This window comes from Nannobrachium achirus (genome assembly GCF_963921795.1).
Source record: "Nannobrachium achirus genome assembly, chromosome: 21".
Lineage (NCBI taxonomy): Eukaryota > Metazoa > Chordata > Actinopteri > Myctophiformes > Myctophidae > Nannobrachium > Nannobrachium achirus.
The window spans coordinates 36,129,371-36,155,527 of NC_137828.1; the positions used below are offsets into that span (position 1 = coordinate 36,129,371).

Sequence of the window (26,157 nt, forward strand, 5' to 3'; positions counted from 1 at the left end):
ACCTGACTGTACCGTATTGTACTGTACTGTACTTTGCTGTACTGTACTGTACTGTACTGTACTGTACCGTATTGCACTGTACTCTACTTTACCTTACTGTACTTTGCTTTACTCTACTGTACCTGACTGTACCGTATTGTACTGTACTTTGCTGTACTCTACTGTACCTTGCTGTACCGTATTGTACTGTACTTTGCTGTACTCTACTGTACCTTGCTGTACCGTATTGTACTGTACTATGCTGTACCTTGCTGTACTGTATCTTACTGTACTGTAATCTACTGTATCTTACTGTACCGTATTGTACTGTACTCTACTTTACCTTACCTTACTGTACTTTGCTTTACTCTACTGTACCTGACTGTACCGTATTGTACTGTACTTTGCTGTACTCTACTGTACCTTGCTGTACCGTATTGTACTGTACTTTGCTGTACTCTACTGTACCTTGCTGTACCGTATTGTACTGTACTATGCTGTACCTTGCTGTACTGTATCTTACTGTACTGTAATCTACTGTATCTTACTCTACTGTACCTGACTGTACCGTATTGTACTGTACTTTGCTGTACTCTACTGTACCTTGCTGTACCGTATTGTACTGTACTTTGCTGTACTCTACTGTACCTTGCTGTACCGTATTGTACTGTACTATGCTGTACCTTGCTGTACTGTATCTTACTGTACTGTAATCTACTGTATCTTACTGTACCTCTCTCTCTCTCTCTCTCTCTCTCTCTCTCTCTCTCTCTCTCTCTCTCTTTCTCTCTCTCTCTCTTCTCTCTCTCCTCTCTCTCTCTCTCTAACCCCCCCCTTCCCTCTTGAAACCCGATACTCTTGTGACCATGATGACAAACTCACTCTACAGAGGATTGCGCAATAGGTATTGCGAAATAAGCATACAAACACAAACTGTACGGTAAATATGCATTTTGAAAAGATGACACTAAGTGGATTACGTTCAGCATAGCATGCAGTATATATTTCTGTAATAATGGTGACTTCCAACACGACCGAATGTCGGGAACCGCCGAACAGAATCCGTCTTTGGCCGTTTTGAGTTGGTGTGGCTGAGATAGTTCAGAGTTCAAATTGTAGCAAGTACAGTACAACAAAATCACCCATCGTTGGTTCTTCTGCCTATAGACAGTTGACATGGTGTTATATAGTTACTTTAACAGTATGATGTAATAGGTGACCGTGGTCACCTCATCGGCTGACCTGACCTTTATCAGTGGTCAGAACACAACAGAATTGTTGATTAAAGATGGTTTGCCAGTTACATATTGTATCAGGCCCTTGTACAGTGTCAAGGCTGTAGGAACAACAAAGTTAAAACAACAGGGTTTGTTTTGGAACACAGGGTGGCAAACAGCACAATCAAAGAATTAAGATATTTGACCGTTATACACAAATTGGTACACACTACTATCCATTATATAATTTTAGAGAGAGGTCAGTCAGTCAGTCAGTCAGTCAGTCAGTCAGTCAGTAGGTCAGTCACAAATGCATTTCCACCTTTATCTCTTCAGCAACTGATCCCAATTTTCACATGGCGCATTGGCCATTAGCATTATACAGAGGCTGACGGAGCCCGATTTCCATTTTCACCAAATTCAAGCTATTTCTTAGCGTTTTTATACCACTTCTGTTCAACTCAACTTCAGCCTGTTGTCAGGGCAACGGTCCGTTCCTCCAGGCCATGGGATCTGTAACCCTACACCCACCAATCTCACAGTTAGGAATGTTGCAGTGTGTCTCTCTCTCTCTCTCTCTCTCTCTCTCTCTCATGTGGTTTGCCTGCATGCACGGGTCACTCATGCACCGGGTGCATTTGATGTGTGTCTTATCTTCCGACGGGTATGGCAAAATTATTGCGACCGTCAGGGAGCAGTTTACTATGAAAACCTCCACCGGCCGTCCGTCCGTCCGTCCGTCCGTCCGTCCGTCCGTCACACGTCACACGTGACCATCAACAAACGTCACACCTTTGTTGATGTTTAAATCGAAGAGTCTTGGTCAAATACTTCTGTTGGTTTCTGCACTGATCATTTATACAATTCAGCTGTGTTTGCTCGTGTCATCATGATGAGGTCATAAATCAGCCATGCCCAAATATAGATTTTACGGGTTTACATGCTTACTCAGTTATTCGTTATGTGAAAGTCCTATGACGTCTATGATATCTGACATCATCATACATACATTCCCTTTTATGCCCATAAATGGAGATCCCCTCTGTAGAACCAGCCACTGACATCACTGTAATGTCAGGGGAACCAAATCCCTTTTATGCCCATATATGGAGATCCCTGTGATGCCAGGGGAACCAAATCCCTTTTATGCCCATATATGGAGATATGGAGATCCCCGTGTTGCCAGGGTAACCAAATCCATTTTATGCCCATATATGGAGATCCCTGTGATGCCAGGGGAACCAAATCCCTTTTACGCCCATATATGGAGATCCCTTATGTCATCAATATTAAGCCCATATCTGTGAATATCTTTGGGTACCAGATGTCTCCATATATGGTTAAATGGTCCGATATACATCACTGGTGTAGAGCAAGCGCATACATCCTCATACTTCTATTCACCTAATTTAGCTGTTAAATTATTTGTATCCATCAAAAAATATACACTCCTCCATGGGCTGCTCCTTACATTATGATGCCCCCACATATTCTCACGCACGCACCAGTTACAGTTACTTTCTCCATAACCCACACTCTGCACATATATTGGAGCACATATCTTCAAACGGGTAAGGTCTAGTATTATATTAATAATATTAACCCATCAGGCTTAAATGGGTTCCTCATTTTGCTGGGGACCACGACCACGAAGGGCGTTCCCCAGACCTCACTCTGAGAACCAATGCAGTAGGCCTACGGGCCATGAAATAGGGCTGTGTAAGCCTGGCAGCCACTGTCTGTATACTGTGATCACAAATTCAACAGCCCGCCCTTAAAGTGCATTGTGTTATTGTACCATATGCGTGAATCCTGTCTTCTCATTCAGATCATGTTGCCAGTGTGACATCCCAGCAAGCCTATTTTCCATGCAGTGTTTCACCACTGAACCTGTGTTGTTTGCACAGTGAGTGGCACACTGTATTTGCTTATCGGCACAGTTGTATCTGATATGTGACACAAGAGGCAGTTAAGGCTTAAAGCGCCACTGATTGCGGAGCTCGTTTGTTGTTGTAGCGGCATGCTGACACTCGTTAGCAGGATTAGAGTGTGTCACTGTAGGAGTTCTTGAACGTCTTTTGAGACGGCACACGTGTACATCTCTCTCTCTCTATGTCTGAGCCATCTGTTTCTGATGAAAAACCACTATAGCTGAAGAAGATGATTGATGTGGGGATGTAATTGTCACAATTCTACAGCATTCAACATTTGCCATTTATAAAACTTGGGGGAAGTTAGTTATGAATTAAATGGGTTCTCTTATGCATTGGTTCTCTCAAAGTGAGGTCCGGCGACCCCCAGGGCCAGGGAGGGGGTTCCAGACTCCAGTCACTTCGTGCCGGGCTGCAAGCTTGTATATCTGCTATTTTTGAAAACGTTTAACAGAAATCTTCTCTTTTGGGGCAAAAAGCACAGACCAAAACATTTTCAGATGCAGGTCCACGTATTAATTTGGGGTCTTTGGCAACGTTTAGGCTATATTTCTCCCTAGCACTGTTCATACATCAAAATGCATCTCAAAGTGCTGTACGATACAGCAAAACAGATGAAAAACAGATTAAAACAACAACAAAACAGCACAACATCTAGGTGCAGAGCAATACATCTCATGAGATGCTAGTTTAAAAGGTGGGTTTTCAGTTGACACTTAAAGATGTTGACTGTGCTTGTCTCCCTGATTTCTTGAGCTAATGTGTTCCACAGATTAAGGGCGTAACTGATGAATGCAGCACCACCAATTTTCTGATAGCTGTTCTGTTGTGTGTATGTTGTGTTGTGTTGTATGCATGTTTCAGCTGAACAGAATGGCTGACGAAACACCAGATGCCTTTGCAAGTGTCAGGCGACAACCAGGCCTGCAGATATGGACCATCAATGTGAGTCATCAAACAAAGCCTAGCACGGAGGTTACAAAATGTGCACACCGTGCCCTAATTGGTCACACTGCACTCCATTAACAAGAGCCTCATGTGCTGTGGAGGTTTTTGTAGGTGGCACATCATCTCTTTAGCTTTAATTGGATTTTAGTCACACTTGTTGTTTTCATTGTCTCATGGTTGTTTTCATTCAGAACATGAAGATGGTGCCTGTTCCAGCCCAGGGCTTTGGCAACTTCTTTGAGGGAGATTGCTACATTGTGCTTTATGTGAGTAAAGTCCTAGTTGATTTCCCGAGGGAGTAGGCCTACACGCTGGTGTTAGTGTCTGGCGGCGCTCTGCATTAAAGCCCCAGTGATACTAAAAGAGGGAAAGTTGGTCTCATGCCAAAGCAACAGTGCTCGCCCAGCAGTCTGCTGTCACCCAGGCAGGCGGGTGTGTGCACGCGCCCATGTGCGCGACCTAGCTCTTTAGGGCGAGGTCGCTTCTCGCCCTTACTGGTATATTATATTACTATATTTACTTGTATTTTATTGACACAAGGATTTACAGCACAAAAACGTAGTTTGGGGTGCTCCATAATACACAATAAAAACAATACATAAATAACAATACTAATCTAATAACAGCCCTAAAGCCATTTAAAAAAAAGGTCAAAGATCAGTATAATTAATATTACTGTTTCGGCAGCTGTAATAAGTTACACTACTCTATATACTGGGTAAAGTAATAAGATTACAGTAGTATATCACTAAGGCCCCATTTACACTGGCAGCCAAATCCAGCCTGAATCAGATCTGTGTCACATCCAGAAAGGAATCTGATTTGTTCCATGTGACCATTTAAACCAATCGGATTCCAATCTGAATGTGGCACAGATCTGATTCAGGCTGGATTTGCCTGTCAGTGTAAACGGGGCGGGCGGGCCTAAGTTACGCGTCACTGCCCAACAGGGCTCAGAATGTAGGCTGTGTTTGATGCCCTTGTCCCTCTAGATAAGCCAGAACAAGAACTCGTCTCAGAGTATGGTGGACCTCCACTACTGGATGGGGAGCGCCTCCTCCCAGGATGAGCAGGGAGCGGCAGCCATCTACGTCACCCAGCTGGACGAGCACCTGGGAGGCAGCCCCGTCCAGCACAGAGAGGTGCAGGGCAGCGAGTCGCCCCGCTTCAGGAGCTACTTCAAAAATGGCATTGTGTAAGGCCAGTGCTGAGGCTGAGAAGTGAACGCCTACACACGCTCGCACGCACGCACACATTTTAATTCCTTCATTTGAGTGTAAGGCCAATGCTGAGGCTGAGTAGTGAACGCCTACAGTTTACAGTTTACAGTTTAGGCATTTAGCAGACGCTTTTAATTCAAAGCGACTTACAATAAGCAGATAAAACATCACAATAATAAACAAGATAATATGTCAGTACATCAACAGCAATATAACAAATGCAAATGGATATCTATCTAGAAAAAACACAATATAATCAGTAAAAAAAAAAAAAAAAAAAATGCTAACTAGCTTCATGTATGGTCATTGATTTTTCAGTAGTGCTAAGGGTTTAGGTGGAGTCTGAAAAGGTGAGTCTTCAGTCCACGGCGAAAGCTAGCGAGTGAGTCCGTTGTTCTAAGTGCAACAGGGAGTTTATTCCACAACTTGGGGGCCAGGAGGGCAAACTGTCTCGGACGAGTGGATTTTTGCCCTGGGGTTTTTAGCGAGGGTTCTGTCAGCATCCCTGTGTTGGCTGATCTAAGTGAACGGGTGGGGTGTAGGGGTTGATCAGGTTTTGGAGGTATGGAGGAGCCATACCTTTGGCTGCTTTGAAGGTCAGCATCAGCCTACAAACACACATTTTAATTCACATAAAAAATAGGAATTAAATTCCAAAAAGGTAGCACATCCCTAATGTTTAAATCAGGAGGACAAAGTACTCACATTTCCACTTATTTATTGGCACACACCAAAAAGGAACGCTTACGCGTTTCGGCTAAGAGCCTTCGTCAGAGCAAGAATGCTCTGACGAAGGCTCTTAGCCGAAACGCGGCTTAGCCGAAAATAGGAATTTAATTCCTATTTTTTATGTAAATTTGACTTTAGGTCTAGCACTCCACTGAGAAAACCATTGCTGATGCGCACCTTCTTTTTCTTATATACACATTTTAATTCCTTCATTCTGGCAATTCCTTCATTCTGGTACACATTTTAATTCCTTCATTCTGGTACACATTTTAATTCCTTCATTCTGGTACACATTTTAATTCCTTCATTCTGGTACACATTTTAATTCCTTCATTGTGGTACACATTTTAATTCCTTCATTCTAGTACACATTTTAATTCCTTCATTTGAGTCCACATTTATAAAATACCTTAAGGGCACGAATATTTTTCAGTTGCTCCTGATGCCATACGGCATGTCAGTGCATGGCTTCAAACAAGTACAACAGAATGTAAACAACAGAAAACACAGAAAACGTACTCTTCCATCTGCCATTACCAACACATACACCATACGAAGCGCCTTCTCCTCCAAACTCAAGTTTAGAGGAAGCATTCCTTACCACGCACGCACGCACGCGCGCGCGCGCGCGCACACACACACACACACACACACACACACACACACACACACACACACACACACACACACACACACACACACACACACACACACACACACACACCTCTGTATGAAAAACCATAACAACAACACATTGGGTTTGTTTTCTTTCCTGACCCAGAAGAACACAGCTTCATTTTGCGCTGCCCCTCTGCCATCTGTTTTCAATATTATAATTCCGCTTTGTTGCCAAATGTAACATTGTTTATTCAGGTTTTCAAGAAGAAAAATTTTACTAACTTTGTTTTACAATCGATTCTGTTCCAAAATGTGACCTCATTATGGCTGGCGTCTGATAATGTAATCCAGTGGTGGTAAAAAAAGTAAAAGTAATCAATAATCGTGCATTCATCATTCGCTCATTATGCAGAATGTCCCATTTCACAAGTTAATATCATGGGTGTAAAATGTATTAAAAATATATTTTTAAAATAGCAGATCTACAAGTTCGCGATTCACGACGTGTTGTGAGCTTGTAGATCGATTTTCAAATAGGCAAAGTTTAAATAGGGCTGAAGTGGTTAATGTATGTTTTGTAATAATAATTAAAAAAAATCCAAAATAATTGTAGTGGAGTAAAAAGTATAACATTTGCCTTTGAGATGTTGTGGAGTAGAAGTAAAAGTATTGAAAATTGGAAATACTCAAGTAAAGTACAAATACCTCAGAATTGCACTTAAAGGAGTAGTTCACACAAAAAATTACTTATTGTCTATCAATTACACTCCCCATGAAGCCATGGATTGATTTCTTTAGTTTTTGATGCATTCCTAAGCCAATAATTTGTTGACCGGGTGTATTTCCGGTAGCAGACACAAAGTCTCCTTTGTGTACATTAGCATGTTTACGCTGGTAATCAAATTATTGACTTAGGAAGGCGTCCACATAAAAGAAAAAAAAGAAAATCTATGAATTCAATGCTTCATGGGTATTTTGTTTTGGTTGAACTACAGTACAGTAGGCCTACTTGAGTACATTCATCATAATCTTTTCATTTAGATCTTTTTTTGTTTTGTTTTGTTTTGTTTTAAATTTGTAATTATAGAATTCCATTGTATTATATTTTCAATATTATTGAGATGTGTGAGTGTTTGGACCCCAGGAAGAGTAGTCTTCACTGTAAACAACAAACATGTACTTAGTCACTTTACACCACTGCCAAAAGTAATGTTGTTGATTCAAGTGTCAAGACCAGAAACCGTCAACAATCGATACTCCTCCAAAAGTGACCTCATGTCCAGGGACGTGCTGGGCCCCTGATTCAGCCCGGGAAAAAGAGTTGGAGAGGCCCTCATTACGTGCTCAAAGATTTGCCATTTCAGATCATGACAAGTGACAAACCAGTGGTCCAATTACTGTACATGATTTGTATTTTGTCGTTGTCGGGTGGAAATCTTGTATGTCCAAAACCGTTTGTTTTGTATTTATCATTTTAAAAATGATTTAAACTAGTGAAAACAGCCGATCTACGCGAGGCGTTGTGTGCTTGTAGATCTGCTGTTTTCACTACTTTTGTGCAACGTCCTTGTATGATGAAGCAACGGCCGTTCGGGAGTTGTCCCACTTTTCCCAATGGCCAGCACGTCCCTGCTCATGTCTGATGTTTTTGATAATGCAATCTGTGGTGGTGGTGCGTGACCCTGACGAGAACACCTGTCCTCTCCCTCCTCCTCAGCTACAAGAAGGGCGGGGTGGCCTCCGGCTTCCATCATGTCCAGACCAACATGTACAACATTCTGCGGCTGCTGCACGTCAAAGGACGGAAGCATGTGACGGCCACAGAGGTGCAGTACGACAACTACTTCCTGTTGGTTTCTACCCTGGTCACCCGCACGCACACACACAAACACACACACAAACAAGGCGGAGCAACACCACAATTTAAAAATGATTCTGTTTACAAGTAAAAGTACAGTTTTAAACTATCAACATTGAAGTAATGCACATCAAAATATAATAATAAGTACCAAAGTAAAAGTAAAGTAAATGTGTCTGCGATGTGACACGGTGTGAGCTGGTCGATCGGCTATTTTAAATAGCCCAGTATTTTAAAGTATCAACATCGCACATTGCCAAGTAAGTACAGTACTCGAGTAAAGGTACTTTCCACCATTGCACACAAACACACTGGAATGTACAGTCATGCTGTTTGTCTACTCCCACTCAGTGGGTTTATTATAGGCTCATCACCACACAAGCCAACGCACACACTACTATGTGTTATGTTTGTTTTCGTATCTATTGTGCTAGCTGTGAATTTCCTCAGATATTGTTATTAAACTTTGAGTGTGTGTGTGTGTGTGTGTGTGTGTGTGTGTGTGTGTGTGTGTGTGTGTGCGTGTGCGTGTGCGTGTGTGTGTGTGTGTGTGTGTGTACGTGCATCTGTGTGCAGGTGGAGGTTTCTTGGAACAGTTTTAACAGTGGAGATATTTTCCTGCTGGACATGGGCAAGGCCATCGTACAATGGAACGGCCCACAGAGCAACAGGAGGGAGAAACTCAAGGTATCTAGTCAGGGGTGTCGCAGCAAATTCTGGGTCCTGGGTACAAGGATTCACTGCGGGCCCCCCATGAATGTTCTTCATAGGGGGAGTAGGGGGTTTAACCCATTTAGACTGGGAACGCATTATTTTGTGCTTTAACTATTGAAAAATAGCAGATATACAAGCTCGCAGCATGGCACCGAGTGCCGCATTGCGAGCTTGTAGATCTGCTATTTTTGAAAATCGCGAAAAGTCTTTGAATATTTCTAATCCTTCTAAGGTTTCTATGTCAGTGGTGCTCAAACGTTTTCATATGAAGGACCCCCAAAATGATATGTATTTGGCCACGGACCCCCATTTCAAAATATTTAGTTCCAGGGACCCCCCCAGAAGCAAAATGTGAGTTACAAATGTTCGCTTAAAGAATACATATATTCAAAGATTTGCACACATTTTCACGACTTTTCAAAAATAGATGATCTACAAGCTCACAGCTGTGAGCTTGTAGATCTGATATTTTTCAATAGCTAAAGTATAAAATAATTAAGGTCCCTCCACCTTGGGCCCTAAGTAACTCAGTCCCACTTCCCCCCCCCCCTTGTGACACCCCTGATCTTAATCCAGGATCAAAGTCAAATCCTGACCCCCAAAATGATTTCCATTTTTATGTGTTTGGCCGCGGAGCCCCTTCTAAAAATGTTTTGTGCCAGGGACCCCCAGAAGAGAAGATTTGTGTTAAAGAATTCTAAAATATTCAAAATCTTTCAAACAATTTCTAAATGTTTCAAAAATGAATAAACATAGCACAAGTACAAGCTATAGGCCTATATCAGCTATATTTTTGAGAACCACTAAGTTCGTGAAGAACTGCTACAGTAGCTAAAATCTAAAATGACAGAGATACTTTCCTGGTTTTAACGGATTAAGCATTGAATGCATTCTCCTCTCCTCTCCTCTCCTCTCCGTCCGCAGGCAGTCCTGTTGGCACAGGACATCCGAGACAGGGAGAGAGGCGGCCGTGCTCAGATCGGAGTGGTGGAGGGCGGAGATGAGGAAGACTCTCCGGAGCTGATGAAGATCCTGAGGGCGGTGCTGGGTCAGAGGACGGGGCAGCTGAAGGAGGCCCTTCCTGACGATAAACCAGACCTGCTTCAGAGCGCCAACATCAGGCTCTACCAGTAAGAGTTCAGTCTTAACCAATCACTCACATCACTATCGAAATGATGCTGACCAATTAAGACCCGAGGCCCGATTCTACAAATGCCTTCTAAAACAGTAGCTCTCAAAACAGGACCCCCAAAAGTGTATGTATTTGGCAGGAGACCCCAATTCCGAAAATGTTTTGTGCCAGGGACCCCCCAGAAGAGGAGATTTGTGGTAAAAAGATCTAAATGATTCAACATTTTTCAAACACTTTAATTGAAGATTTTTCAAGAAATGTACAAGCTCACAAAGTAATATGTAATAATGTAATATAATATATTACTCAGATTCCTAGTAATAATAAGTAATATATTATTACTTTTTAAGTATTAATATGTAATAAGTAACATATTACTCTCCTGAGTAATATCGCCCAACATTGAGATTACTGTAGTAGGTAATACAACAAAGTAAACCTTAGGGCTATGTGCATTTTTGTCATTTCGAAAGGTCTAGCCTTATTTTCCCTGGAGATATTCCCTGGAGAAATGATTGATTTAGTTGCAAAATTCCTACCGCTACACTATGTGGCGGTGTACTGTATTCAGGGACGTGCAGAGAATGTTAAAGTGGCAGGGGCTGCAATTTCTAATTGGGCCTTTTGGAGAAAATAAAGACTGAATCATAATCAAGTCAATACTGGAGATGTGGTGTATGGATTTCTACACAGAGAGGGCAATTTTTCCAACATAAGATGCTGCATTCAAGTTCAGGGGAGTTTGGACAAGGCAATTCTCTTGAATGCTGCCTTCAGGTATGGCATGGAAAGGTGGCATTTGCATTTCTTTCATCTTAGTGAAAACTGAATTCATGGCCTGGAGGGGGCACTTTTTTACTGACAGGTAAAAGGGCAGGGGCTCAAGCCCCCTTTGATGTCAATGTGTGCACGTGCCTGACTGTATTTGTATTTATTCTTGTACTACACTGTGTCCCGTGTCTCTCTCATCAGTGTGTCAGATAACAGTGGGAAGCTGGTGGTTCAGGAAGTGGCCACCCAGCCACTTACTCAAGACTTACTGCGCTCATCGGTAAGGTCTCATAATTATGATTTAACTTTACTGATTGTTCTCAGAATAAACGGTTGTTATGTGAATCTCATAGTAGTAATCATATTTGAACTGGGGACCCCCAGCTGAAAAGGAATGTTTTGTTCTCAGTGAACCTATACTGTACCCTGGAAAAAATAACAATATACCTCATTTATTCAACATGTATTTAAATTCTAAGAGAGATCATTGAGGGAGACTCTCATTTACAACGATGCAGTCTTTCCCGGTTTCTGATTTGGCAAAAGGAACCAGAAGGATCAGCCAATCGCTAGAGCAAGATAGAATGTGACTATAAGGTTTCTCACGTAGCATGGATGAGATATATGGTGGCAATTTTCCAACTAGGGCTTTATAAATGAAGAGGTGACAATGATTATTGCGCCAGACAAAGAAGACCAGGCCACCCTATCATACCTTCATAATCATTCCATCAATTCTTTGTTCTCTCTCTGTCAGGATTGTTACATAGTGGACCAAGGAGGCTCCAGTGTGCTGGTATGGAAGGGCAAGCAGGCCTCTAAGGACGAACGAAGGTCTGCCCTGAGCAGGGCAGTGGTGAGTAGCGTACCTGTAAAACAGAAATATATCCTGTCATGTTTTATTACAAAGTAAAGTACATTCCAAGTTCAAGAGATGTGTTTGTTTCCATAAACCATGCCTGTTTCCCTGGCCATTGTTTAATATTTTATGTGCCTACCTTCCAAACGCCATCATTCTTTTTCTTCAAGGGCTTCATCAAGGCCAAGAGTTACCCATCCAACACCAACGTGGAGGTTATGAGTGAAGGAGGAGAGTCGGCCATGTTTAAGCACCTGTTCAAGTCCTGGAGAGAGAAAGGCCAAACGCAGGGCCTGGGCAGTGTTCACAGCATTGGAAATATAGGTAAAACTCCTCATATTGATCATTGAAAGTTTTGTTTCAGAAATGAATCAGGTAGTATTTTCAAACAACTATAGGGGTAGTCTACTTCAGTGGTTCTCAAACTGTGGGTCGGAACCCCCGGTCATCACATGATTTTTTATTTTATTTTTATTTTGGGGGTGTATCGACAAAGTTCCACCTCTAAATAGTTGTTCACATTCTTTTCCTGTGGTATGTGTCCTTAACGTATGTGTCACTCACTGGCTGCAATGTCCTATATGGCAAACAAACCCCACCCATCCGGTACGCTAATACGCAGGTTAAAACAAACACCAGACACTAGAGCACAAAGAATTATTTGCAACCACTGTTTACCCGGGCGTGATTGAGTTTGACTTTTGCATGCTATTGTAGTTGATCATACCATCATCAGTGGTTGAAAAAGGACTTCATTATTTTATTTAAGTGAAAGTTTCAATACCGCAATGTTACAAGTAAAAGTCTGGATTTACTTGAGTAAAAGTACAAAAGTTTTCATCAAGATGTACTTTAAAGTACCAAAAGTAGAAAGTACTCATTATGCAGCATGTCCCATTTCACAAGACAAATGTATAAAATATGTTTTTCTTTTATTGTAGATCTACAAGCAATGTCAGCTTGTAGATTGTATATTTTCAAATGGCCGAAATGTATAGGGCTGAAGTATTTATTTATGTTTTGTAATAATAATCAAATGAACAAAGTAACCAGTAACTAATGTTCTGTCTGTCTCTAATTCCAAGCCGTTTCAGATGCCTTTATACCAAAATGCCCTTTGTTGGCAACGGGTGCTGACTTTGGGCTAAAATTTGAACGATACAGAGAATATTAGAGAACCACGATGAGAACCATGTAGAGTTAATTGTAATCTTCTCTGTATCGTTCCAATTTTAGCACCACTTTACCTCATGGTTCCACCTCACATATATAGTCTCAATAGAATATAGCCTCCCAAAGAGTACCGCCCCCTTCTCAAGGGGGCCCAATAGGAAATGAGCCCTCTGTGACATAGAATGTTTTTTTTGGGGCTGGAAGAGACACTGGGAAGACCAAAAAACAAGACAAAAATTAAAAATGTGAAATTCATGGTGGGGCCTCTTCAAGTACATTACTTGAGTAAATGTACTTAGTAACTTTCCATCACTGACCATCATGATCCATGCAGCCAAGGTGGAGCAGGTTAAGTTCGATGTGATGGAGCTCCATGCGCGTCCTGAACTGGCCGCACAGCAGCGCATGGTGGATGACGCTTCTGGAGAGGTTCAGGTCAGAGAAACAAACACACACACCATGAAAACTCTATCATAAAACGATATCATAACCTACTGTATGTATCGCTGCTGTCGGTGGGGGAACCTTATTATGAGCAAAGGATCTGCTGCTTTTGATACTTTTGTGTGATGCTAGTGTAGTGTGATCATGATCAAGTAGGGCATCCATTTAAAAAGAAAACACAAAATGATGGAGATATCCACGATATGCATAATTCAGTGTTTGTCTGTGTTCAGATTTGTGTGCAGAAAAGGCACATACTAGGGGTGTTTGTTTTGTTTTTCACTCCCTATCCCAGTGGTTCTCAACCTGGGGGTCAGGACCCCCAGGGGGGTCCCCAAAATATTTTGGGGGGTCCCCAGATGATTAACTTCATGTGCAACATTGTTTTCTCACTCAACAGTAAACAAACCAACAAAGTTTAAGTGTATAGAGGGTATATGCACATTTCTAAAGTGAAAATGTAAGGACTTTTTAATACCTCTAAAATGACAAATTAAACATTGGCCAAATTGTCAAATATTAGAGGCAGAAATTGTGAAAATAGCTGATATACATGCTCACAACGCCTCGTAGATCTGCTATTTTCACAATAGAACCGTGTTATACAAAATGTAATGCTTCTACTCTTAGTCAGGCTCGTCAGGGTGGGGGGTTCCCAGTTAAAGTTATTTTGGGGGTCGCGGCCTGAAAAGGTTGAGAACCACTGCTCTATCCTATCCTATAGACAGGGGCTGTAGAGCACCCCAAAACACATTTGCCCACTCACAAACAGAGATCTTATAATGTTCTGCATCTCTTGTCAGGTGTGGAGGATTGAGAACTTGGAGCTGAGTGAAGTAAACCCCAGCACCTATGGACAGTTCTACGGTGGAGACTGCTACTTGGTGCTGTACACGTATCAGAGGTCAAACCGGCCCCAATACATACTGTACATGTGGCTGGTGAGTTGATCCCAAATACTCAAACGCTGTTTAAATCTCAATTCACTTTAAAACTCTTGGATATCATTGTCAACCTGTCTTTACTGTGGCTTTATGATAGGGACGCCATGCCACTCAGGATGAGATCACAGCGTGCGCGTACCAGGCTGTCAACGTTGATAACAAGTACAACGGAGCTCCTGTCCAGGTGCGGGTGATCATGGGAAAGGAGCCTCGCCACTTTCTGGCCATATTCAAGGGCAAGCTCATTATATTTGAGGTGAGAGATGTGTTCCATAGGAACAATATATTTGTGGCTCTATAGACTTTGTAATTCAAATTGTAATGAGTACTGTCAATGTCTAGTAGGGGTGCAACAACACTGAACCGAACCAGTATACCGAACCGAATGGCCCTGTCCCGAACCGAACAGCCCATACCGAATGAACCGAATTTCTTTCTTTTTTTGGGTGTGGCCACATAAAAACTCTTTATGTACACTTTTTTGAAGTTCTCTTAGTATTGTAATGCTGGTTCCTATGCCTCATATTGCATTATTATTTAGCTACTAGTAATGTTGTTATAGTTGTGTTTAGAGCATAAGTGATTCCCTTATATTCATCACATAATCTCACCTTGCTATTGTAAGTACGTATGTCTCTGGCAGGTATTTAGTTTCCGGGTCTTTGAAGTTCATTCACTGTGATTGTGACGCTCGCTGGCTTTGGTGTGGACCTACGTTCCTCTGCACCGAAGCTAGAGCGCACTAAAAGCTGTGTATTATTAATTATTGCCATTCTGACAAGTAAAGAAAGAGAACTGGATATCACTCGTCCTGAGTATTCTTTCCTCTTGCACCCAAAGTTATCCCTTATTGACGTCTTGCAACAGTATAATCATAATACCTGATTATCATGTTTTGGGGGGAGACAAATGATGGCACCTCATCTTTAAAATAAACTGAACATTTTGGAAATATTTTCAAATATATATTTTTTTCTTTTCTTTTTCATTTTCATTTTTTACTGTACCGAAACCGAACCGAACCGTGGGCTGACTGAACTGTTGCACCTCTAATGTCTAGTGTGTTTGTGTATTTGGAGTGATAATAATAGCAAAGCTAAGATGTCACAAAGACCCTGGTACGATTCCTGGAGGGACATCAGTGCGTAGCATCTCTTTCCCCTTCTCTGCACACGTTCAATCTCCTGTCTGTCTTTCTACACTGTCTTGTATAGAAATACCATTATTTCTTCTAGTGATTGATTGATTGTCTTTAACATAACAATTGTTAAAGACAAGTTAGACAACATAATGCTACCACAAGCATGAAGCACAAAAATCCCACTAAAGTTCACCTGTAAATTCATAGTGTTGATTCTATGCACGTATTTGTACTTGGATAATTGTGTTCTGCCTCCAGTGAGTGTGTGTAATGAACGGCATGGTGTGCTTCCAGGGAGGTACGGGCAGACCTGGGGTGGTCATTCCTGACAGCGGTCCTCGGCTGTTCCAAGTGAGAGGAACCAATGAGATCAACACCAAAGCCACCGAGGTACAAGCCAGAGCCTCCTCTCTCAACACCAATGATGTGTTCCTGTTGAAGACCGACCACCTGTGCTACCTGTGGTATGGAAAGGTAGGTTTTACCCACAGCTGTAAAGTCATGAAGTACAAGTAGCCTGCTTTGTTAACCCATTAAGACCTAGAATTATTTAATGCTTTAACTATTGAAAAATAGCAGATATACAAGCTCACAGCACGGCACTCTGTGAACTTGTTGATCTGCTATTTTAAAAAAATCGTGATGAAGTCTTTGAATATATCTTTTTAAAAGCGAACATTTGTAACTCAACTATTTGCTTCTGGTAGGTCCCATATGGAACAACATGTTTTGAGATCAGAGGTCCGCGGCCAAATACATGTAATTTTGGGGGTCCTTGACATGAAAAAGTTTGAGAACCACTGAATTAGAAGAAGGATTTGGAAGACATTGTACATGGACATTGTACATTGTATATATATATGTATATATATATATATATATATATATATATATATATATATATATATATATATATATATATATATACATATACATATACATATATATATATATATATATATAGCCTATTTTATATACTATATATTTTTTTATTATTATACTTTTACTAAAACCACTTCCATTTTCATATGAATGAAAGATTTTAATGTTTTTTTGTTTATATTTGAGCACCTGGCTGATCAGGGAATAAGCTCTTACTGTGACTGCGTAAAAGCTACAAGTGGATGTACAGTAGATGGAGAATTCTCTCTTTGATATGATGGACAAAGTCCACTCAAAGCTTAAATATAGATACAAATGGATAGAGATGCACGATTCTCTCTTTGATGTGATGGAAAAGCTTCACTCAAAACTCAAACACGTTACTCTGTAAAAGCTGCAAGTGGATGGAGATGAAAATTGGATGGACAAACACAAAAACTCAAAATGAATCTGTTGTTTCTTTGTACTATGAAAAGCACCCATACTTTTACTACTTGTACATTTACTTTTGAGTAAACAAGTTCAGTGTGTAAATAAAAGTAAAAATGCCCCCATCGTCATTAAGATGGTGTGTGTGTGTGTGTGTGTGTGTGTGTGTGTGTGTGTGTGTGTGTGTGTGTGTGTGCGTGCGTGCGTGCATGCGTGCGTGCGTGCGTGCGTGCGTGCGTGCGTGCGTGCGTGCGTGCGTGTGTGTGTGTAGGGCTGCAGTGGAGATGAGAGGGTGATGGGGAAGGTGATGTCGGAGGTGCTCTCCAAGCAGGATAAGCAGGTGGTGATGGAGGGCCAGGAACCCTCAGAGTTCTGGGTCGCCCTGGGGGGCAAGGCCCCCTACGCCAGCGGCAAGAGGTACGCACGCGCACGCGCACGCACGCACGCACGCACACACGCACGCACGCACGCACGCACGCACGCACGCACACACACACACACACACACACACACACACGCACGCACACGCGCACACACACACTGTACTACACAGAAAACAAAGTAGTGACCCAAAGAAACTAGGGTCAGTCTAAACAACGTGCTATGACCGTAAATAACATTATTAACATTCGTGTTCAAGAAAACGCAACTTACCCAGCGACGTAGCCACGGGTGGGCCTGTCTAGGCCTAGGCCCACCCATTTTGTTTTTGTGGCCACCCAAAAATACCGAAAACATTTTGCAGCGCGGTGCGGCGATGCGCGTTGCGGCGATGCGCGGTGTGGCGATGCACGGCGGCTATCTAGGAAGCAAAGACACCAAAGTTTGATCTGATCATAGTTTAGTCAATTATGAAGCGATTTCTCAAATTAAAACGTCTCCATGTTGCTTGGGAAGTCCACTTTCATGACAAATGACTGTATTATGTCCCTGTAAATATTTAAATGTTCACTATTTTAAAATAGCCGATGTACAAGCTCACATCTGTGCCCACCCACATTGTGCCAGGCCTAGCCAGATGATAAATCTCGGCTACGCCGCTGGCCCTATCTCTTACTTTATCCCTTCATGACATCTTTAACTATTATGAAAAACATTTAAAAAGAGTTCAACTAGCCGATCTACATCGACACGTTGAGAGCTCGCAGATCGGCTATTTGAACTATTTTAAAATGTTTTTCAAAGAAAGAAACACACACATACCTCTGGCTCATATCTAGGCTGCAGAAGGAGGAGCCTCCTCACAGCCCCAGGCTGTTTGAATGCTCCAATCAGACGGGCCGGTTCAGGATGACAGAGGTGGACGACTTCGCTCAGTCTGATCTGGACCAGGATGATGTGATGCTTCTGGACACCTGGGAGGAGGTGAGAGGTCAAAGGGTCATGTGGGGTTGGGGGTTGGCGGTCCATAGGTAGATTGGTCAAACATTTCTGCAGGGGTCTCATATCTTTCATTTAGAGCAGTGGTTTTCAACCCTTTTCATATCAAGGTCCATTATTTATTTGGTATCTGAGCCACGGACCAGCATTTGATGAGATTTAGCCTCTCAGACCCAAGACTTGGAATATTTTGTTGTTGTTGGATCAGGTATTGTCCACAATTCCTTCCATTTGGTTACCAACTCTCCGTCATTTAGCTGGGGACCACCTGGAACCCCCTCAAGGACCACTGGTGGTCCCCGGACCACTGGTTGAAAACCACTGATATAGAGTTGTTACGATACGAGTATATCAGTCTATGCCATTACGATGTCATTTTTTTGTCATTGACAGTCATCATTAGTTTGTATTTTCAATGCTTAAGTTGATGTTGCACTACTGTATTATACTCTTACTGTACTATTTACATTGTTATATTACTAACTTGTAGCTGCACTTGAACAATTATTAATGCATATTCTTTTATCCCTAGATCACTGGTTCTCAAATGTTTTAATTTCAAGGACCCTCATAACTCTGGGAATGTACTGTACAAATGGAACCAAATGGACCCGTAGAGGTCCATCTGGTTCCATTTGTACACTCTCAAGGGTTACAGACCTGTAAGGGTCCATTTGGAACCCCCTCAAAGAACCCAGAGAGTCCCTGGACCCCACTTTGAAAACTACTGTCCCAGATTTCTTTAAATTACACACTGGTATCGGATCGGTACTCAATATCAACCGATACACAAGTTATTGGTATCGGAATCGGTATCGGGAATTCTCTACTTTCGTTCTCTCTTCAGATTTTCCTGTGGATCGGCCGCTCAGCGAACCAACATGAGACCAAGGAGGCGAACAACAGCGCCCTGGAGTACCTGAGGACTCACCCGGCGGGCCGCGACCCAGACACGCCCATCATCACCGTCAAACAAGGCTTCGAGCCGTACACCTTCACCGGCTGGTTCAATGCATGGGACCCTCACACGTGGAGTGTGAGTTACTTGCAGCAGTGGTTCTTAAAACTGTGGGGTCCTCCTTGAAGGAGGTTGGAGGGGGTCACCAGCTAAATTAACTATACTGTAATATACCATAAAAATCGGTTTAAACACTTGAACCCTATTTTATGCTTCGGCTAGTCAAAAATGTGCAGATCTATCATCTACAAGTCTGTAGGCAAAAACAACACCATTGTTGCTCTAAACAGGGTTGGGAAAGCACTGTAACATGTGGTATGTGTATGAACCTGTGGACCCGAAAGCACAGTTATACAACATGAGAATCCTATGATAATTTGCTGACAGTCTAATCGGTCTGCAAAGTGTGCAAATCAAAATGCAAGTGCATGTGTGCAAATCTATGTACACATTCACAAATCAAAATACAAGTGTGTGCAAATCCATGTACACATTCACAAATCAAAATGAAAGTGTATACAAATCCATGTACACATTCACAAATTGAAATGCAAGTGTGTGCAAATCTATTAACTCTTTCACAAATCAAAATGGAAGAGTGCAAATCTATTATTCGCATGTCATTTTGAGGCTATATTTGCTCCATAAATGGGCCATCTCACATGGTTTGAAGATGTTGATAATCGCACACAAATGGTTTATTGTGAGGGGTCACTGTTTATTTGCTAATGCTAACTAATGGCTTGACTTTTATCCTCTCAACAGGGAGGCAACTCCTATGAGGAGATGAAAAAGAAACTGAGTGATGCAACATCTCTGTCACAGATCACTGTAGTAAGTGATTGACTAACTCTAATCCCTAACACCAATTCAAGATGAATACAGGATAGGTGGGCACTATGGACATCTGGGCACCTCTGTGTTAAATTAGCCATTTTGTTCCAAAATGTAAGTAATGTAAAGTATAAATGATGTGAACATGCACGATAAAAGGGGGCACGGTGGCGCAGTCGGTAACGCTGTTGCCTCACGGTCAGCTAGAAGGTTCTGGGTTCGATTCCAGCAATGGGCGCTTTGGGCACTGGTGGCGTGTTCTACGCGTCATCAGTGCCCATACACTAGCTGGGGTTGGCAAAGGGGCCTTTCTGTGTGGAAAACAGGAAAAAAGGGTAGGGTAAAGGAACTGGTTGGAATAACGTGTTCCTTCCACACGCTACGTCCAACTGGGGAAACTCCTCCCTGTCAGGTGAAAAGAAGCGGTTTGGACTCCTCACACATTGAAGGAAGCATGAGGTCAGTCTGTTGCTTTCCCCAGGTTGGCAGAGGGAGTGTAGCGCCCAGGATTACAATTGACACTGGGTGAAAAACTGGGTTACAAAAATCGTGGGATAAAAAAAAAAATCATTATCATGCCTCAAATGATTGGATATACCGGTTTAGTAGCAATTTGTAGCAATTATAGAAATATTATGTTGAATGTTTAAGCATGTTTTAATGTTAATCTTTTAATCTCATTGTGGAAAAAATAACCAATTTAATACCGAGTTGCCCACTCTTCCTTGGTGCCCACCCATCCTGTTACTAATGAGTCACTACACTATATGAAACAGGCCCATATTTTTCATATGGGCCTGTTCTAGCGCCACCATGAGGCCGATTTTTGCTAAACAATGTTTTGGACAGTACCTACTCCAACAGATTTTGTCCACGCAAATCGGTAGACAGTAGGCCTATCTCTACAGTCATGTGATCAACATGAATCTGTCCGATTTTCCATATTCCATCCTTATTGGCTAAGATTGGCTTCCAAAGTTTGCAGGATTGGTCCATTTTGAACAAAATGCCTCAAATCATGAACACAGCCTGCCATTTAGATTTTGATTGAATTGTGCCCAGACATTCCCACTAGGCAGAGGAAGAAATGCCACTTGAAAATGTTCAAATCAGCCTCATGGTGTGGTGCTATAAGAGTACACACGATTTTCAAATGATCCATCTATTCTCCTATTGTGAGCAACTGTTAGAATGTTTTCACATGTCCATCATGTGCCATATACCTGTACAGGACATGAACAACACTGGCCTACAGAGCCAGAACCCTGCTGGGGGTGCTGTTGCTTACGGAGCCCCAGGCGGTCCTGTCAGCTCTCCTCCAGTCTACAGGCTCCATGGAGGGGACTTGTCCCCCTATGGAGGGGACGTGTCCCCCTCCGGGCCATCCGGTCCTTCTAGCCCAGCCACCCAGAGAGCCCAGTCCAGCATGGCTGTCACCCTGTCCCCCTCGAGTGGTGGTGGGCTGCCGTCTCCCTCGGCTGGCCGTGGAGGTGCCTTTTCCCCCGCCTCGTCAGATGGCGTTCCTTCCCCTGCGTCCGGCGGAAACCTGCCCCCTCGTGGTGGCTTCCTGTCCCCGGGGCTCCTTGTGGACAGGACCCCCGCTGAGCTGCCTCAAGGAGTGGAGCCCACCCAGAGAGAGGTGAGTGTGTCACTGTGGACACTGGTGTAAAGTAACATTTTCTCAAGTAGTCTACTGTAGATAGTTCACACATAAAAAAAAAGAATTACATATTTTTGTCTCCGCCAGGCCGAAAGGCATAGCCGAGACTATGTTTCGCCCTGTGTCTGTCTGTCCGTCCGTCCGTCCGTGTGTGTGTCCGTCCTTGCGTATGTCCATCCGTCTGTTACCAGCTAATCTCGACTCCAGCACCGCTTGGTCACTGCCAAACTGTGCACGCACACCCTCCCTGGATGCCAAGAACCTCTGCCCATGAATAAACTTTTTGGTTACCACCGCGCTCTGACTCTGCTGGTGCGGTATCCCTTTAGATCAACATGTAGGAGGAGGAGGATGGATCGCACACAGTGGCAAGAGTTGTCTTTTCTTTATTATTGCATTTGCAGATGAGAAACAAACGTTTCGGCTGTAAGCCTTCTTCAGTGTATCTCAGATACAACTCTTGCCACTGTGTGCGATCCATCCTCCTCCTCCTACATGAAGAACCTCTGCCCCACATTTTTCATATGGGCCTGCCACCATGAGCTAAACACATTTTTGGACAGTAGGCCTACTCCTACAGATTTTGTCCACGCAAATCGTCAGACACTATCTCTACAGTCATGTGATCAACATGAATCTGAGAGGCCGATTCGTGTTTTACCTATAACTCCAACGATCAGTGTAAAACTATGTATGCGCACTCCCTAGAGGCCAAGAAAAAAACCTTTGCCCTGGATTTTTTACACCTTTTATATAGGCATTCTTTGATATCACTCCTTCAGATTTTGGGATTCAAAGTGGATCGGGTGCAAATATCATGCAAATCAGTACACAGTATCTCTATTGATGTGATTTGTCTGATATTTCATATTCTATCCTAATTGGCTAACATTGGCTTTCAAGTTTGCAGGATTGGTCTGTTTTGATCAAAATGCCTCAAATCATGAAATACATGGCACTCTTTTCAACTTGGCTTATTATGGGGCTTTTAAGCCGTGACATAATTTTGTAGTCAAACCTCCAAGCAGATTTATTGTCAATATTTGTCCCTCGCTATTTCAACAGATTCGAGACAAAAATTACGACTAAAGTATAATTCTACCACTTTCCTTTCAACAACAAAGAGAAGAAAAATTAGTAAATAATAAAAATTGTAAAAAGATTCAAGGGTTTTGGGGGCAGTTGGCCCCAAAAGTTCTCTTGTGCCTACAAAATGATGTCAGACTTAACAGCCCCATAGCGCCACCAGGAGGCCACAATAACCTAACTGACCTGGCGGAGACCTGTGCTCGGAAAAGCACTGCTTCCATTCTATCAACTAAATTACACACCCCATGAGGCCTTGAATCCATGGATTATATATTTTATTTTTTATTATCAAACAGTCTTCATTGCCAGTCATCAAATTATTGGCTTAGGAATGCTTTTGACACCAATACTTGAATTCCAGACTTTTACTTGTAACAGAGTGTTTCTACATTGCGGCCCGTATTGATACTTTTACTTAAAGTAAAACATTTGAATACTTTTTCCACCACTGATTATGGATCACAACACTGATAGTGTACAGTAGCCTGAGCTATAGTTACACTTGATGTAACTGTCAATGTGATTAATTTACAGGGACAGCTGAAGATGATAGATGATGAAGCAGTAAGAGGGGTCTGAAGACCCCCTTCAAGGGGTCCTTGAAGGAGTAACAGGGGGTCCCCAACAAGATGTGTTAATATAGCATCAAAATCAGTTTTACCACTTTAACCGTATTTTATGGGACATGTTGTGAGCTATTTTGAATGCATTTCTTCTCTTACGGGGGCCCCTGGCAAAAATCTTTTCAGATGGGGGTCCGCAGCTAAATGCATTATCTATTTGGGGGTCCTTGACATGAAAATGTTTGAGAACCACAGTCAACCACTGTAAAGTCCCTCACAGGGATGCTGACAGAACCCTCGCTAAAAACCCCAGGACAAAAATCCACCCGTCCTAGACAATTTGCCCTCCTGGCCCCCAAACTGTGGAATAAACTCCCTGTCGCACTTAGAACTACAGACTCACTCCCTATAGCTTCCGCAGTGGACTGAAGACTCACCTCTTCAGACTCCACCTAAACCCATAGCACTACTGTAACACTCCCCTTTCCCTCAATGACCATACATGAATCTAGATAGCCTTTTTTGGTTTTAGAAGTTCTTTACTGATTAGGTGCGTGGTCTACCTATGTTATTGTTTTTCTGGATTGATATTCCTATGCATTTGTTATATTGTTGTTAATGTACTGACATATTATCTTGCTTATTATAGTGATGTGTATTACCTGTTTATTGTAAGTCGCTTTGGATTAAAAGCGTCTGCTAAATGCCTAAACTGTAAACTGTCTCATGTAGATCCACAGTGTGCAACAGTAATAGCAATGAGTGACCTGTAGGGGTCAGGCTATGACCATTCCATCTCTCTTCTGTTTCCATCCGACTGCTCTATCCCAGGACTACCTCTCTGATGTGGACTTTGAGAACCTGCTGGGTACAAACCGCTCAGACTTCCAACGCCTGCCAAAGTGGAGGCAGAATGACTTGAAGACAAAGGCGGGACTTTTCTGAGACTGAAAAGCATTTGAATGGGATCATGAGGGAATACTGTATGATATTATGCCAAATCTTAAATAACCTATGATTTTTTATTTTAAACGTCACTCTAAAACTATAGGCAATATATTTGATTTCCAACTAAGCAAGTCAGTAGGGTCTTGTGTGTGTGTGTGTGTGTGTGTGTGTGTGTGTGTGTGTACAGTGTACTTTGTTGTACCTCAATAGCAGATCTACTAGCTCAACGCTTCGCAGAGCGTATTGTGAGCTTGAAGATCTGCTTTTTTGTGGAGCGTTTGCTGAATGTTCATCCATTTTTCCAAATGTTATTAATAAATCTATGCAGAATGTTCACCTATTATGACATGCCCAGTAGGCTATAGGAACGCTATACAGTATCCCTCCAAGTAATTTTCCCAACATTTGATACAGATCATTTTAAAAAATTGCTGTCATATGTCTTGTCTTGTCTTGTCTTGTCATGTCATGTCATGTCATGTCATGTCATGTCATGTCATGTCATGTCATGTCATGGGCCATGGCCTGGCATGGGCTGTATTTATAGCACAAATAAACTAACCAAGAGTTTGTGATGTGTTTTGTCATTGCTTTATTTGAATGCTAGTGCAAATGCTGTTAAGTTAAACACATTGAAAGCATTGCTCGCCTGGTCAAGAACACAACATGGAAAATAAACCCATTTCTGTTCATCATTTCTCTTGTGTAACATATTTGCTTGAAAATATTCAGAAATGATAAAAAATGTAATGAAAAACAAAGCAATGAAATTGGTGTCAAATACTTGGAGTAAAGTTACGATATGTTAAGTGGAATTTCACGTTGAAAATGGCTTGATATGTACATCATATCAACAGTCAACAACAAAAGAATTATGGAACAGTTGCAAAAAAAACAACAACATTTTGAATAACACATTTGCAAAACTATTTTGCACATTGCGCAGCAATATACTGTGCAATCAAAAAATTAAAACGCACACACTCAATCACATGCACACTCAAAGTCATTTGCTCTCAATGAGAATACAATAGCATTCATACAACATACTGTAGTGCTTGACAAAAAATAAATCCAGTGACCAACCGTATTGTGGCATTCAAGATTTCCAAATGAGCACATTTGAGAAAGTTTAAATTACTTAATTAAAAAGCAACTTGTACAAACATAAAACCATAAAAACACAAAAATATTCTTAAACTAGTGCTTCAAATCATTACATTTCCATAAGCAAATACAGTGAATATTAGGGGCTAACATCCTAGAAACCTATAAGCCTTTCTACACAACCCATTCCATGTATCTCAGGAATCCAAATCTGCTGACCATTATTATACTATTCCAGTGGTTCAACCTTTTCAGGCCACGACCCCTCAAAATATTTCAGGGGTCCCCCAAAATAATCATATTTGAACTGGGCATTGAGGCATTACATTTAGTTTGACTCGGTCCCACAGATAAATATTGTGAAAATAGCTGATCTACAAGCTCAATTTCTACGAGCAAAATCTTTGCCTCTTTCTTATATTATTTGACAATTTGGCCTATGTTTGACCATTTTTTGGTATAGTTTGTTGATTACTTTTGATGCAGTAATGATCTTTTTTCATTTCTTTTTTTAGGTATTAAAAGGTCTTGAAAGTCCTTAAATTGTCACTTTACTGTCCGACCCACAGGTTGAGAACCACTGTACAATTCTACTGACAATACTACAACACTACTTGCACGTTCTACAT

At 41.9% G+C, this 26,157-nt stretch overlaps 1 protein-coding gene across 1 annotated transcript; it reads left to right on the top strand.

Moving 5' to 3' along the window:
• Nucleotides 1-4,000: 4,000 nt before the first annotated feature.
• vill (villin-like) lies at nucleotides 4,001-24,418 on the top strand (the record flags this gene model as incomplete). The annotated part of the gene is made up of 19 exons (XM_080751747.1): nucleotides 4,001-4,072; nucleotides 4,267-4,341; nucleotides 5,068-5,270; nucleotides 8,360-8,468; nucleotides 9,077-9,187; nucleotides 10,139-10,344; nucleotides 11,319-11,397; nucleotides 11,875-11,973; nucleotides 12,147-12,300; nucleotides 13,484-13,584; nucleotides 14,397-14,534; nucleotides 14,635-14,793; nucleotides 15,973-16,152; nucleotides 17,261-17,406; nucleotides 18,210-18,354; nucleotides 19,217-19,405; nucleotides 20,093-20,161; nucleotides 21,393-21,800; nucleotides 24,305-24,418. The coding sequence occupies 19 exons, from the start codon at nucleotides 4,001-4,003 to the stop codon at nucleotides 24,416-24,418; spliced, it is 2,757 nt and encodes a 918-aa protein (XP_080607873.1).
• Nucleotides 24,419-26,157: the final 1,739 nt, after the last annotated feature.